This window comes from Gopherus flavomarginatus, chromosome 1 (genome assembly GCF_025201925.1).
Source record: "Gopherus flavomarginatus isolate rGopFla2 chromosome 1, rGopFla2.mat.asm, whole genome shotgun sequence".
NCBI lineage: Eukaryota > Metazoa > Chordata > Testudines > Testudinidae > Gopherus > Gopherus flavomarginatus.
In genome coordinates, this window is record NC_066617.1 from 313,564,839 (window position 1) to 313,579,581 (window position 14,743).

Genomic DNA, 14,743 nt, shown 5'->3' on the forward strand with positions numbered 1-14,743 from the left:
ATCAGAACTCCATTCCAATAGACGAAATGCCAAAACATTTGAAAAAATCTCCAAGGCTATGATGGACAGAGGCCACAACAGGGACTCAACACAGTGCTGAAACTTAAGGAGCTGAGACAAGTGTACCAGAAAGCCAAAGAATGAAATGGATGCTCATGGAGGGAGGGGCGACTGATGACTGTAGCTATCCCACAGTTCTCGCACTCTCTGAAAACCATTTGAATTCGTGGCTCGGCTCCCAAAGCCTGAAGGGTCAAAAACATTGTCGCGAGTGGTTCAGGGTATATGTCGTGTGAAAGCAAAGGGAAAAAAATCGTTTCTCGCCTTTTTTCAGTGTCACCCTGTGTCTACTGGATGCTGCTGGCAGACACAGTGCTGCAGCGCTATACAGCAGCATCCCTTTCCCATGCCTTGTGGATTGCAGACAGTACAGTAGGATTGACAGCCATCATCATCGTCCTGTGAGTGCTCCTGGCTGGCCTCGGTGAGGGCGGCTTGGGGCACCTGGGCAAAAATGGGAATGACTTCCAGGTCATTCTCTTCTTTAAACTTTGTCTAATGGAGATTCACTCCTGCCTGGAATATTATAGCAGCTGGAAGCTGCCCTCCTCTCCTCTCTTTGATCTCTGCTTGCAGAGGCAATAAAGTCAGTGTTGTTTCTTATTCATGCATTCTTTATTACTTCATCACACAAATGGGGAATAAGTGCCATGGTAGCCTGGTGGGCGGGGGGGAGGAGGGAATCAACGGATGGCACTGTTGCAGGGGTACCCCCTAGAATGGCATGCAGCTCATCATTTCTGCAGGATGTCTGGGGCTCTGACCTGGAGTGGCTGTTTGCCTCTCTGGTTCTTTAGTAGGCTTGTCTGATATTCTAGGCAGGACTGACTCTCCATTCGACAAAACTTAAAGAAGAGAATGACCTGGGGCGTCATTCCTATTTTTGTCCAGGCGCCCCCGGCCAACCTCACCGAGGTCGGCCAGGAGCACCCAGGACTGCAGCAAACGGTACAGTGTGACTGGTAACCATCATTGTCAACTTGCAAAGCAGCAGTCGGTACAGTAGGGCTGGTAACCGTCTTTGCTAACTTGCAAAAGGCAAAGGGATGCCGCTGTGTAGCACTGCAGTACCGTATCTGTTAGCAACATCCAGTAGACATAGGGTGACATTGAAAAAAGGCTGAATGGGCTCCATGATTGCCGTGCCTGGGCAATCCAGGGAAAATGGCGCAAAATGATTGTCTGCCGTTGCTTTCACGGAGGGAGGATTGACTGACAACATTTACCCAGAATCACCTGTTTTTGCCCCATCATGCATTGGGTTCTCAACCTAGAATTCCAATGGGCGGGGGAGACTGCGGGAACTATGGGATAGCTACCCACAGTGCAACACTCCGGAAATCGACACTAGCCTCGGTACATGGACGCACATCGCTGAATTAATGTGCTTAGTATGGCCGCGTGCACTTGACTTCATACTTTCTGTGTCCAAAAACTGGTTTCTGTAAAATCGGAATAATCTTGTAGTGTAGACATACTGTTAGTGTGGTGTTTTCTCTGAGGCATTTCTTAGTGACACAAAGGGTTCCGAGTGCCAGAAAACAAGTACTGGAAGTGCCGCATGATTCCATTCCAGCGCCCCCAAAAAGTTGCGGAACAGTGTTCTGGACTGTTCCAGCAGTACTTGAGCACTGCAATCACCTATTTTTATGATTGCATCCTTATAAAATGTGTCCAAGAGACACACATCATCCACCAAAAGTCTCTCTTGAATGTGATTTTTCAAACCTTAAAAACCATTGAAACATTTTTCTCTTAGACACTGGCTCGCAAAACGTAGTTGTGGTACAAATGCAATTCTATTGCATAACTGCTTCTGTAAAAGACCAGTGTGAATCCATAGGTTTTTAGGCCAGAAGTGACCCACCCTTTGAACATCTAGTCCAGAGGTGGGCAAACTACGGTCCATGAGCCGTTTTAAGCTGGCCCACAAGCTCCCACTGGGGAGCAGAGTCTGGAGCTTGCCCCGCTCCGGCGCTCCTGCTGGGGCAGTGGGTCAAGGGCCGCACCATGTGGCTCAGCCCTGTTTCTGTACTCCAGCCATTGCACTGAATCAGGGAGGGGCCGCACCACACAACTCAACCCTGCTCCTGTGCTCCAGCTGGGGCACTGGGTTGAGGGGGGCGCACCATGCGGCTCCCGGAAGCCACGGCATGGCCCCGTTCCAGCTCCTACATGCTCCAATGGCCTCCTCCGGCGCTCCAATGGGAGCTGCAGGGGCAGTGCCTGCGGCCGGGGCAGCATGCAGAGCCACCTGGCTGTGCCTCCATGTAGGAGATGGAGAAGGGACATGCCACTGCTTCCGGGAGATGCTTGAGGTAAACGCTGCTTGGAGCCTGCACCCCTGAGCCTCTCCCCATGCCCCCAACCCCCTGCCCCAGCCCTGATCCCCCTCCCACTCTTCAAACACCCTCGATCCCAGCCCAGAGCACCTTCCTGCACCCCAAAGTCCTCATCCCCAGCTCCACCCCAGAGCCCGCACCCCCAACCAAAACCCTCATCCCCTCCTGGACCCCAACCCCAATTTTGTGAGCATTTATGGCCTGCCATACAATTTATATTCCCCAATGTGGCCCTCAGGCCAAAGAGTTTGCCCACCCCTGATCTAGTCTGATCTCTTGATATCATTGTATACTTCTGATATCCCAGGCATTTAAATTTCACGCAGTTAGCCAAACACAAGCTATTAGGCTTGATACAGGACTAAGTCATATATTCCAGAAAGGATTCAGTCTTGATCTGAAGACACTGAAAGATAGAGAATCCACCACTTCCCTTGGTAGTTTATTCCAACAGTTAATCACCCTTGTTAAAAATGTGTGCCTAATTTCTAATCTGAATTTGTCTAGCTTCAGCTTCCAGCTGTTGGTTCTTGTTATGCCTTTTTCTTCTAGATTAAAGCGCCATTGAGCACCTAGTGTTTTTTTCCCACATGAAAATACTTATACACTGTAAACAATCACCTCTCAGTCTTCTTTCTGATAAACTAAACAGATGAGCTCCTTAAATCTCTCACCGTAAGGCATTTTCTCCAACCTCAGATATTTTTTTAACTCTTTTTCTGCGTGCTCTCCCATTTTTCAACATTCCTTTTTTGAATGTGGACTCCAGAACTGGAGGTGGTATTCCAGTATCTGTCTCATCCACACTGTATACAGAAGTAAAATCATTTCTCTACTCCTACTTTAATACTCCTTTCTTCATACGCCCAAGAATGGCATTAGTCCTTTTGGCGATACCATTGCAGTGGAAGCTCATATTGAATTGTTTGTCCACTATGACCACTAAATAGTCTTCACTCTCTGCTTTTCAGGGTACAGTCCCCCAGTCTGTAAGTATGGCCTGCATTCCTTGTTCCTAGATAACTTTCCATCTGGCTGTATTTAAACACATACTGTTTGAATGGATGTAGTTTACCAAGTGATCCAGTTTGTTCTGTATGACAGCCCTGTCCTCATCACTGTTTACCATTCTGCCAGTCTTTGTGTCATCCTCAGATTTTTTAGCAGTAATTTGATATTTACTTCCAGATCACTGATGAAATCAAGCCCAGAACTGATCTCTGTGCAATCCCACTGGAAACACCCTCATTGGATGATGATTGAGAACTAGATTGGTCAGTTAGCAAGTTCTTAATGTGTATTTAGTTGGTATTGTATATGCTAATTTTTAAATCAGAATGTTGAGTGGTACTGAGTCAAATGTCTTACAAAAATCAAAATATATTATATCTAGTTACATTTATCAACAAATCTTGTAATCTCATCAAAGAATGATCTCAGGTATTTATTTTTTATAAAACCATGTTGACAATAATATTCCTATTCTTTAATCCTTTATTAAATGAATCCTGTATCAGCTCTTCCATTATTTTGCTTGGAATTGATGTCAGACTAACAGACCTATAGTTCCCCAAGTCATCTCTCTTGCCTTTTTGAACAGTGGCACAACATTACCACTCTTTCAGTCTTCTGGAATTTCACTGGTATTCCAAGTTCTATTAAAAATTAACATCAGCTGTCCAAAGATATCCTCAGCCAACTCTTTTAGGACTCTTGTGTACAAGTTATTTGGGCATGCCTATTTAAAAATGTTTATCTCTGGAAGATGATGTTTAAAGTAGTGCTTCTCAAAGCTGGTCCGCCGCTTGTGCAGGAAAAGCCCCTGGCGTCCAGGCCGGTTTGTTTACCTGCCACGTCCACAGGTTTCGCCGATCGCAGCTCCCACTGGCTGTGGTTCGCTGTTTCAGGCCAATGGGGGCTGTGAGAAGCGGCATGGATCGAGGGATGTACTGGCTGCCCTTCCCACAGCCCCCATTGGCCTGGAACAGCGAACCATGGCCAGTGGGAGCAGCAATCGCCTGAACCCACAGATGCGGCAGGTAAACAAACCGGCCTGGACCGCCAGAGGCTTTCCCTGCATGAGCGGCAGACTGGCTTTGAGAAGCATTGGTTTAAAGTAATCTATCATCATGTAATACAAGCACATCTTTGTTTCTTTCCAAATACAGAACAGAAATATTTATTGACAACTTCTATCTTTTCTGCATCATTAACAGTTTTGCCCTCTCCATCTAGTAATGGGCATATACCATTGACAGAATTTCTTCTGTTCCTAATAGACTTTAAAAAAAATCCTTTGTATTATCCCTAGTCCCGCTGTCCATCCATTTTTCCCAATGTCTTAAGTTTCTCTTAAATTTTCTATACTTCTTAACTTCTAATGTATATTGTTTGCTATTTCCCTCTTTTTCCATTTTTTATATATTGCTTTTTAAAATTTTTAATTGCTATCTTCACTACTAAACCAGGATGGGTTTCTTGCCAAAGTTGTCCTCTGTCTTGATTCTGGCTTTTTGGCCATCTAATAAATTCCTCTTAAAGAACTCCCAAATTTCATTCTCCTTTTTTATCCAAATTTTACCTCCTAATATTTTTTCTCATAATTTTCCTAATCTTTGGGAAACTAGCCTTTTTGAATCACTGTTTTCTCAGATTGAATGTAATCAGGTCATGATCATTGGTCCCTGGGCAGCCACCACCAACTTCCAGTCCAGTGATTGATTCATTTGCATCCACAAAGAGGTTCAAAATAGTTACCTTGTATTTGGTTCAATACCTTTTTGTGTTAGAAAATCGTCATCTATAATTATTGGAAACTAATGATGTTTTACTACTGGCTGAATGAGACTTCCAGCATATGTCTCCCAAACTGAAGTACCCAAAACACTTTTCTTTCCTCACAGAGACAGTTGCTTAATGAATATTTCATCCTGTGTCTGACTTAATTCAGTGGTCTGTAATAGACTTCCACTGATATCTCCTCCTGGACTTCGTTAGCGAGCATATTGATCCATATGCAGTCAGGATCCTGTGGTTCTGAGTTATCAGTAACTCTGAAATAGGTAATAGAGGCTTTAGCATAGAGTACCCTCCCCCACCTCTTTTTCACACACTATCCTTCCTAAACAAGTTATAACTACCAATTTTAACATGGCAATCATGCCAGTTACAGTAATACCAATTATATCAAATTTCTTTTAATCAATCAGCATTTCCAATTCCTCTGCATTGATACCCTGACTCCTAGCATTGGTATATAAGCAGCTGAAAAAATTCTCTTCACGTCTGTCACATTGGTTCAATTCCTTTGTGACATACTGTGTTTGCATTTGTACTGCATTTTCCACTTTAGCTTAAGTGATATACTTTGGTAAAGCACAGAGTTGGCAGCCTTTCAGAAGTGGTGTGCCGAGTCTTCATTTATTCACTCTAATTTAAGGTTCCACGTGCCAGTAATACATTTTAACGTTTTTAGAAGGTCTCTTTTTATAAATCTATAATATACAACTAAACTATTGTTGTATGCAAAGTAAATAAGGTTTTTAAAATTAAGACACTGCATTTTAAATTAAATTAAAATGCAGAGACCCTGGACCAGTGGCCAGGACCTGAGCAGTGTGAGTGCCACTGAAAATCAGCTTATGTGCCGCCTTTGGCACGCTTGCCATAAGTTGCCTACCCCGGCATAGCATTTTGCTTCTCATTTTTGAAAAATAAATCGTGTAATAGATTTGCCTCAACTGTCATAGCTAGACTAATTTCTCTAAACTTAAATAGACGGTAAATGTTGATTTAAGGCAGTCAGGACCCTAGCCATACCCTACTGTGGTCCTCACACCTGCTTGAAAGGTACTGATGGCTACCCACATGAGTTGTCCTCTGGTGGGTTGGGATGGATGCTACTGTTGCTGTTGGGGCAAGCTAAGGGTCTCTGTCTGGCCTCATCCACTGCTCCTTCTCTTTACATGGCTTTGAGGCCCATCCAGGATTGTATGTAGAGGACAAACTGGAGGACTTCCAGAAGAAGATACTCCAGTGTATAAGGTATCAAGTGAGGATAGTGTTTGATGCATATGAGTCATGTTGCTATCTTTGATGGTGAGAGGACTCATCCAGCAGCTCGGGTATCTGATCTATAGCAAGACATCTAAGACCTCTGGTTTCTTTTTGTATGTTTCATAAGTGGGAGATAAACAGCAATGTGGCATGAATTTTCCTTTCCTTACCTCCATGAAACTTTTTATTTCCCACTGGGATCACTGCTCTACTGGTTGTGCCTGACCCCAAGTAGACCCTGCAGACAGACAACTAATAAGTTTCTCCTGTCTGGCAGTGCAAGAAGTCCTTACACAATTGGGCTGAGCAGATAAACAATTTTTAGGGTCCCCTGAACTTCAGAACTGAAACAAATTTCTTAGCCACTTCCATCTACACAGTCACCGGAAAGCCCTCACTTTTAACCCAGGCAATTCACATAGTTGAAATGGGGCATTTCGTACCACACTAGAAGCAGTGTCTTTATCTTACGCTGCAGAAGGTGACTTCCTGTAGAAACAATAGTTGGAAAGCCCCAATTTTAAATGTGCTGTCAAGTTTTCAGTTTATATATAAACTTCACTGACTTGCTATGTGAATATCTCCATCCTGTTCAGGCAGACTGACATGATCTTGGATCTTAAGGGAGAAATAATGAACATTTTTCTTCCTTATATTTAACACAATTTCTTTTAGCCCTTGTCATTTTCATAGTGTTATTTATATTTCCTCAGCTAGGGCATCCAGACTAGACCAGTGGTTTTCAAACTTTTTTTCTGGTGACCCAGTTGAAGAAAATTGTTGATGCCCACAACCCAATGGAGCTGAGGATGAGGGGTTTATGGTGTGGAAGGGGCTCAGGGCTGCGTCAGAGGGTTGGGGTGTGAGGGTGAGGGCTGTGAGGGCCTGGGGATGATGGGTTTGGGTGCAGGAGGGGGCTCTGGGTTTGGGGGGGAGTCAGGTCTGGGGCAGGGGGTTGGGGTGTGGGAGGAGGTGCAGGCTCTGGGGTGGGGCTGGGGATGAGGGGTTTGGGGTGTGGGGGAGGGCTCAGGGCTGTGGCAGAGAGTTAGGGTGTGGGAGGGGGTAGGGCTCTGGGCTGGGGATGCAGACTCTGGGATGGGGCTGGGGATAAGGGGGGTTTGGGGTGCAGGAAGGGGCTTCAGGTTGGGGGGGCTCAGGGCTAGGGCAGGGGATTGGGGCACGGGGTTGGGGCACGGGCTTACTTCAGGTGGCTCCCAGGCAGCAGTGCAGTGAGAGTGCTAAGGCAGGCTTCCTTCCTGTCCTGGCACTGCGGACCGTGCTGCACCCTGGAAGCAGCCAGCAGCAGGTCCAGCTCCTAGTCGGAAGTGTGCAAGTGGCTCCACACAGTTCTTGCCTGCACACACGGTCCTCTCATGGTTCCCGGCCAATGGGAGTGTGGAGCCGATGCTTGGGGCAGGGGCCAGCATATGGAGCCCCTAGGCTCCTCTGCCTAGAAGCCAGACCTTCTGCTGGCTGCTTCCAGAGAGCAGCTCAGTGTCAGAACAGTTAGGGACTAGCCTGCCTTAGCCAAGCAGCACCACCAATGGGACTTTTAACGGCCCGGTCAGGGGTGCTGACCAAAGCCGCTGCGACCCAGTGCCTTACATTCTGCAACTCAGTACTGGGTTGCGACTGCAGTTTGAAAACCACAGAACTAGAATGTCAGTTATTCTTGGAGTCCTCATGATTCAGCACTTTGCCAATCTTCCAGTGTTTTCCTCTTTCCTTTTTTATTGTATTAAGTTTCAAAAAGTGTTGGTCCAAACAGCTTTTCAAATGTGGAAAGCCATTAAATAAGCCCCATTTTAAAAAAATGTTTCTTTACCAGTTAATTTGTGGAAAGAGTTTGTCTTTTAATGACCTTGCCTCCACTTCCTTAGTGAGGGCAAGTTTTTCTTGGGCATACTTTGATGTCTGGGGCAGGAGGAAACAGCTGCTGGGAGGCTGATATAGTTATAAGAGATTTTTCTCTCAATCTGTATCCTGGCTTCAAGACTGAAGGTAGGCTGGAGCATACATGTGTAACCTAGTCTTCTGCTAGAGTGAGGGTTGAGTTTGGGCCCTTGAGCAACTGCCAGTACTAGCAAAGATTAAACTTCCATCAGCAAGCCTCTTGATGTCTCCAGATGGGGAGGAGGCAGAGGGGAGGAATTAGGGGGAGCCCATCCCTGCTTTTACCAACATCAGATTAAAGACTATGAATCATCCCATGGTTTAGCAGAGAATGGATTTGCACATCTCTTTAGCTGGCTTCTACCTTAGTGGCAGCACTGCTTCTGTCAGTCTCACTTGTACTTAATGTACACTGACCTGTTGATAGCCACTTGTGGGTGGAACATGTATGCCAGCTACAGTAATGGAGCAGGGAGACAGGTGGGAAATTTCTATCTGTAACAGGCTCCCAGTATCACAGCTGGGAGACTGCCTGCCAGCCACAGCTGCTACAGCTTCTGCTTCCTCCTACCCCAGAGGGCACCTTGCCCTCTATAAGGAAATGAATAGGGTCATTAAATCCTAATGTCCACCTAAAAGTGAATGGGTAATTAAACATTTTATTGAAATAAAACAATGTAGGGCTTTCATTACTTGAAAGCTTTCCAAATTTTCGAAGTTGTTTTGGCCATAAGAGCAACAGCATAAATATGTGTAATAGTCTTTGTTGTGGTAAGTAGCAAACCAGTTGCCAGAAAGCCCTGGTTTACACTGAGGAGGGGAATCGACCTATGATATGCAACTTCAGCTACGAGAATAGTGTAGCTTAAGTTGATGTATTTAGGTCTACTTACCGCAGCGCATGCATGGTGCTGAGTCGACTGCTGCTGCTCCCCCATTGACTCCGCTTGCACCTCTTGCGGCGGTGGAGTACCGGAGTTGACGGGAGAGCACTCGGGGATCGATTGTATTGCATCTACACTAGATGCGATAAATCGATCCCCGATAAAGTGATCATTACCTGCTGATAGCAGATAGTGTAGATGTACACTTAGTATCAAATATAAATAAATTGAATCCTAGACATGTTTTTTTAATCTTATTTATTCTGATAGTGACAACACTACTGTAACGCTCTCTGTCCTTTAAGACTATTTAAGCCAATAGAATTCAACATGCTGTTATAACAAACTTAATTTGCTGATAGGTGACTCACCGCCATGGGAATCTGTGTACCCTAGGTGCCTTAAACTGTGTCATTAAAATTTCATGTAGTGTTTTATGTATTTGCTACTTAGCTGGTCATCAACCATGGCTGCCACAGACTCAGAATGAGATGCTTTTATAGACGTTTAAATCTTTACTATTAAGTTGATGTCTTTGGTGATGAATAGTGATTTCAGCTGTATTCTGGCTACTCTACTAAATAGTTTTATTGTGAAATTAATTTATTTCAAAGTTTAATAGCCCTTTGAAACTATGCTCAAGAACTTTGATTAGTTAGAGCAATGATGTGGTTTTGTACTGAAGTTTTCTTTATATCAAAATACATTGCCATCATGCGATATGATTTGGCATGTTTGAAGTAATTCCTGTTTCCTGTATTATGAAATTTCCCAAATATTGGAGGAGAGAAAGGAAGATGAATATGTTACTGCTGAGAAATAATTATTAAACCATGATTCTGGAATATACCTGTTTGCATGTAGACTTGTTTGAAAAAACTAATAGTCCACCAGGTTCTTCACATAGGAATTTCTTGCAAGCATTTATCGTCTAGTTATTTTCCACAGATGAGATGGCAGTAGGAAGTATTGTATCTATAGTTAAACACAAATTATATAAATGTTTCTTTTTAATATATAGATATGTAAAAAGAGGAAGGCATTTGTTATGGTTAAGACATGAGACTGTGAGTCACTAGAACTATTCCTGTGCCATAAACTTCCTATAATAACCTTGAACAATCTGCGTACACTTTCTTTGCCTTAGTTTCTCTGAATGAAATGGGGATTATATGGTTATCACAAAGATATATTAGGCAACCTTAATAATTGTTGTAAAGTGCTTTGAGATGCCTGGATGGAGGCCACTAAATAATTGCTAATTAGTATGATCATTAAAATGCAGAGTGAGCAGGAAAATGTTTTTAAGGAAAATTCGAAGTTTGCACATTTGGAAGCATAGATTATTGACAAGAGGAGAGGAATTGTTAAAGGATTTCAGTTAATTTAGCTAAATAAAATGGACAATTCTAAAGGTCAAAGTATGTAGTTAAATAAATTGCTAGGTAAACGTGTTTTACGAATAGATTTTTATATAAAATAGCAAAAAAAAAATCTTCATGGAATTGTACCAGTTTATATTTGTGTGCTGTATTTAGTACAGAAAAAATCTTAATTAGCTGTGCGCATTGTTCACCACTGAGTTATGATCTTTGATTCATAGAGATGGACGTGGAATCAAACTGAGTGACTGGCAATCATCAGGAATTATCGCCAATCTCTGAAAGCCTCCAAAACATTCTATTTTGAAAACCAGGATGTTAGAATAACTTTTTAGATCTCTAGTTCAGATAAATTTCAGACAGCTTTGGGTATGTTCCTTTATTTCCTAATATCCTCTGGTTTCCGCCCCACTCCTCCCCACCCCTTGGGGTGAACTGCTTAATTGCAAAGATAAAAAGTGCTTTTCCCATAGCTAAACCACACAGTGGAACAACTTTCAGCAGAGCTTTAAAGATTGAAGAGAAAGGGCTTCGGCAAAAGGGCAACACTATAAAATGTTGCTCTTTGATTTAAAAAAACAATAGGCAGTGTTAAGAACTAGATAAGTTCCTGGAGGATAGGTCCATCAATGGCTGTTAGCCAGGATGGGCAGGGATGGCTTCTGTTTGCCAGACGCTGGGAATGGGAGACAGGGGATGAATCACTTGATGATTGCCCTTCTGTTCATTCCCTCTGGGGCATCTGGCATTGGCCACTGTCGGAAGACAGGATACTGGGCTAGATGAACTTTTGGTCTGACCCAGTATGGCCTTTCTTATGTTATGTTCATATCTAAAGTTTGGGATATTTTTAGAGTTTACAGATGAATAGTTTCCTTTATTAATTTGAAAGATTTGCTAGAAGTTGCAGAGCAAGTGGAGATAACTAATAAAGCTACAGAGAACAGTGCTGCACATCAAAAACTAATGATGAAAATGGTTATCCACCAGTTCCATGCAGGGTTTTAGTCTGCCATCGTTTTTTAAGTAGCACTCGTCACTGATTTAGAGTTCTGCTTAAAAATTGATTTTACAATGTGGTTGTCATGGTATAAACCCCCACTCTGAACCTTAGCGTCCAAAAGATGGACTACCAGCATGAATTCCTCTAAGCTCAATTACCAGCTTAGTACTTGTAGCGCTGCCACCAACCAGGAATTCTAGTGCCTGGTACACTCTGGTCCCCCCAAAACCTTGCCCGGGGACCCCCAGGACCCAGTCCCTCTGGATCTTAACACAAGGAAAGTAAATCCTTTCCCTCACCGTTGCCTCTCCCAGGCTTTCCCTCCCTGAGTTACCCTGGAAGATTACTGTGATTCAAACTCCTTGAATCTTAAAGCAGAGAGGAAAATTCACCTTCCCCCCTCCTTCTCTCTCCCCCTCCCAGACTCTCCCTGAGAGAGAAAGTAATCTTAACACAGAGAGAAAATTAACCTCTCTCTCCCCCTTCCCTCCTTTCTCCCTACCAATTTCCTGGTGGATCCAGACCCAGGCCCCCTGGGGTCTCACCAGAATAAAAAAACAATCAGGTTCTTAAACAAGAAAAGCTTTTAATTAAAGAAAGAGAAAACAGTAAAAATTATCTTTGTAAATTTAAGATGGAATATGTTACAGGGTCTTTCAGCTATAGACACTGGGAATACCCTCCCAGCCTAAGTATACAAGTACAAATAAAAATCCTTTCAGCAAAGTACAAATTTGAACTCCTTCCAGCCAAATACACATTTGCAAATAAAGAAAACAAACATAAGCCTAACTCGCTTTATCTACCTAGTACTTACTATTCTGGACGTATAAGAGACTGTATCAGAGAGATTGGAGAGAAACCTGGTTGCACATCTGGTCCCTCTGAGAACCCAGAGAGAACAACAACCAAACACTGACAGCACACACAAAAACTTCCCTCCCTCAAGATTTGAAAGTATTCTGTCCCCTGATTGGTCCTCTGGTCAGGTGACAGCCAGGCTCACTGAACTTGTTAACCCTTTACAGTCAAAAGAGACATGAAGTACTCCTGTTTTATTAACCCTTAACTATCTGTTTATGACAGGGGTCTACTTGTAGTGACATTTTAAAGTGAATAACTGTTAAAGAAGTCATTATTGTTAGTAGGAAAATGGAAGCATGAAGGATCCTTCAGAACCTGCAAGATTGTAAGATATTGATGGTATGCTAACAAAAGAGCATCTAAAAATATTAAATTAATTAGTAGGTTGGGAATAGCAAAGGCAAGAACTCAGCATAAACAAAGTAGTTTTTACTCATGGTCAAATAGAAAAAGGGAGAGAAGAAAAATCCAAATATTGCAAAAAATTATAAAGAATATCTTTTATTCAAAGGAGTTCTGAAAGAAGGAGAGATGCAGAATCCGGAAAAATAGATGGAATCTCTAGATTTGTTTGGCACAGTGGTGAAAAGAGTGATTAAAATAATAGATTTAGAACTATAGGAAGAAAAAGTTAAAATCTGCATGTGACTGTTTCCTCATATCTTCAGACAAGGACATAGTGGCACCATTAATTCAGTTTTAGGAATACATAATCACAGATTAATGAGAAAAATCCATTAATACTTGCATACCCAATCAGCAGTTTGAGGTTTTAGAAACTTCAGAATTCATTGTATGGATCTGTTTGCAAAACAAGCAAAAAAACCTAACTCCATTATTACTTTACAAAATTCATCACTTTTGTAGCTTTTGGGAACTAAACAGTTCCCACTGACAGTAATCTAACAATAAAACAAATATAGCACCGAGGAAAAGTAAAGCAAAGGGTGCTCTTTTATAAGTATTTGCATCAGCTGCTACTTCTCAAAGGGACTGGAGAAGGGAAAATATAGTACCTATCTTTAAAAAGGGAAACAAAGAGGAACCAGAGAATTATAGACTAGTCAATGTAACTTTGATATCTGGAAAGTTACTGGAACAAATTGTTAAACTATCAATATGTAAGCACGTAGAGCAGGCCTGCACAACTCAAAGTGGCGAGGGCCATATTATTCCAAAGAAAACAGCTGAGGGCCAATGCCCCCCCCCCGTGCTGTCAAAACACCAGCACCCCCCGAACACAACACTGCCCTGCTCAGCGCCGCCCGCCCGCTTGGTTCATCATCCCCCCATGAAATAAGGGGAGGGGAAAAGGGGGACACTTTGAAGGGATTTTCTGGGGCTATGAACTAATGAGGGGAAGGGAGTGGGGGGCAGTGTGAAGGGATTGGATGTGACTGTCCAACACACAAACACAGGGGCCACAGGGAGCCCTGGGAGAGGGAGGTCCCTGGACCAGGGAAGGGGGCAGCAGTTGGGACAGGGCGTGTGCAACACACACACACACGTCTCTCCCTCGGGGATTTCCTGGCTGCCCACAGACAGTTCAGCCCCGCCCCCTGCACCCATCATTATGGAAGCCACCCTGGGAGCAACCAGCGCAGCAGCTGCCCTGCCCCCCACAAAGAGGGGTCTTGGCCCAGCCCTCCCACTCCCCCGAGCTGCAGCTCGAGCTCAGGCCAGGTGCCCCTCTCCTCTCTTGGCACTTACCGGCTCTGCTCCTTGTCCCTTGACTGCTCTGATGCCTGTCCACACCCCTGCCCCCTGACAGCCCATCCAGAACTCCCAACTCATCCAACCCTCCCACTTCCCCCTAACAGCCCCCCTCAGAACTTCCGACCCATCCAACCCTCTCCCTGCTCCCTATCCTCTGACTGCTCAGATCTGTCTCCATACCCTCGCCCCCTGACATCTCCCCCAGAACTCCTGACCCATCCAACCCTTCCTCTGCTCCCTATCCCCTGACTGCTCTGATCTGTCTCCACACCCTTGCCCCCTGACAGTCCCCCCAGAACTCCCGACCCATCCAACCCTCCTCCTGCTCCCTGACTGCCCCCCGGGACTCCCCTTACCACCACGCCGCTCCAGCTGCTGGCTCCACGTGGAGCCAACCAAACAAGCTGCCGAGCACACAACCCCTCCCTTGCAGAGTGCTGCGACGCAATGCTGAGGCAGGGGGAGAGGAGTAGGGGAGGGACTCTGCCTGCTGGAGGCCAATGGGAGCAGCTAAATCAGGACCAGGCACCCAATCAGCCGCGC

At 44.3% G+C, this 14,743-nt stretch overlaps 1 protein-coding gene across 3 annotated transcripts in view; it reads left to right on the forward strand.

Moving 5' to 3' along the window:
• Positions 1 to 14,743, forward strand: part of RB1 (RB transcriptional corepressor 1) — a 192,254-nt gene that overhangs the window by 113,339 nt on the left and 64,172 nt on the right. The window contains exon 18 of one of the 3 annotated variants that reach the window (XM_050948086.1): positions 3,591 to 3,878. The exons of the other annotated variants lie outside the window; for them this stretch is intronic. Within the exon in view, the coding sequence (XP_050804043.1) occupies positions 3,591 to 3,665 (75 nt within the window). The 3' untranslated portion in view covers positions 3,666 to 3,878. Of the gene's footprint in view, positions 1 to 3,590; positions 3,879 to 14,743 lie in introns of those variants that run through there. 3 annotated transcript variants of the gene reach the window in all.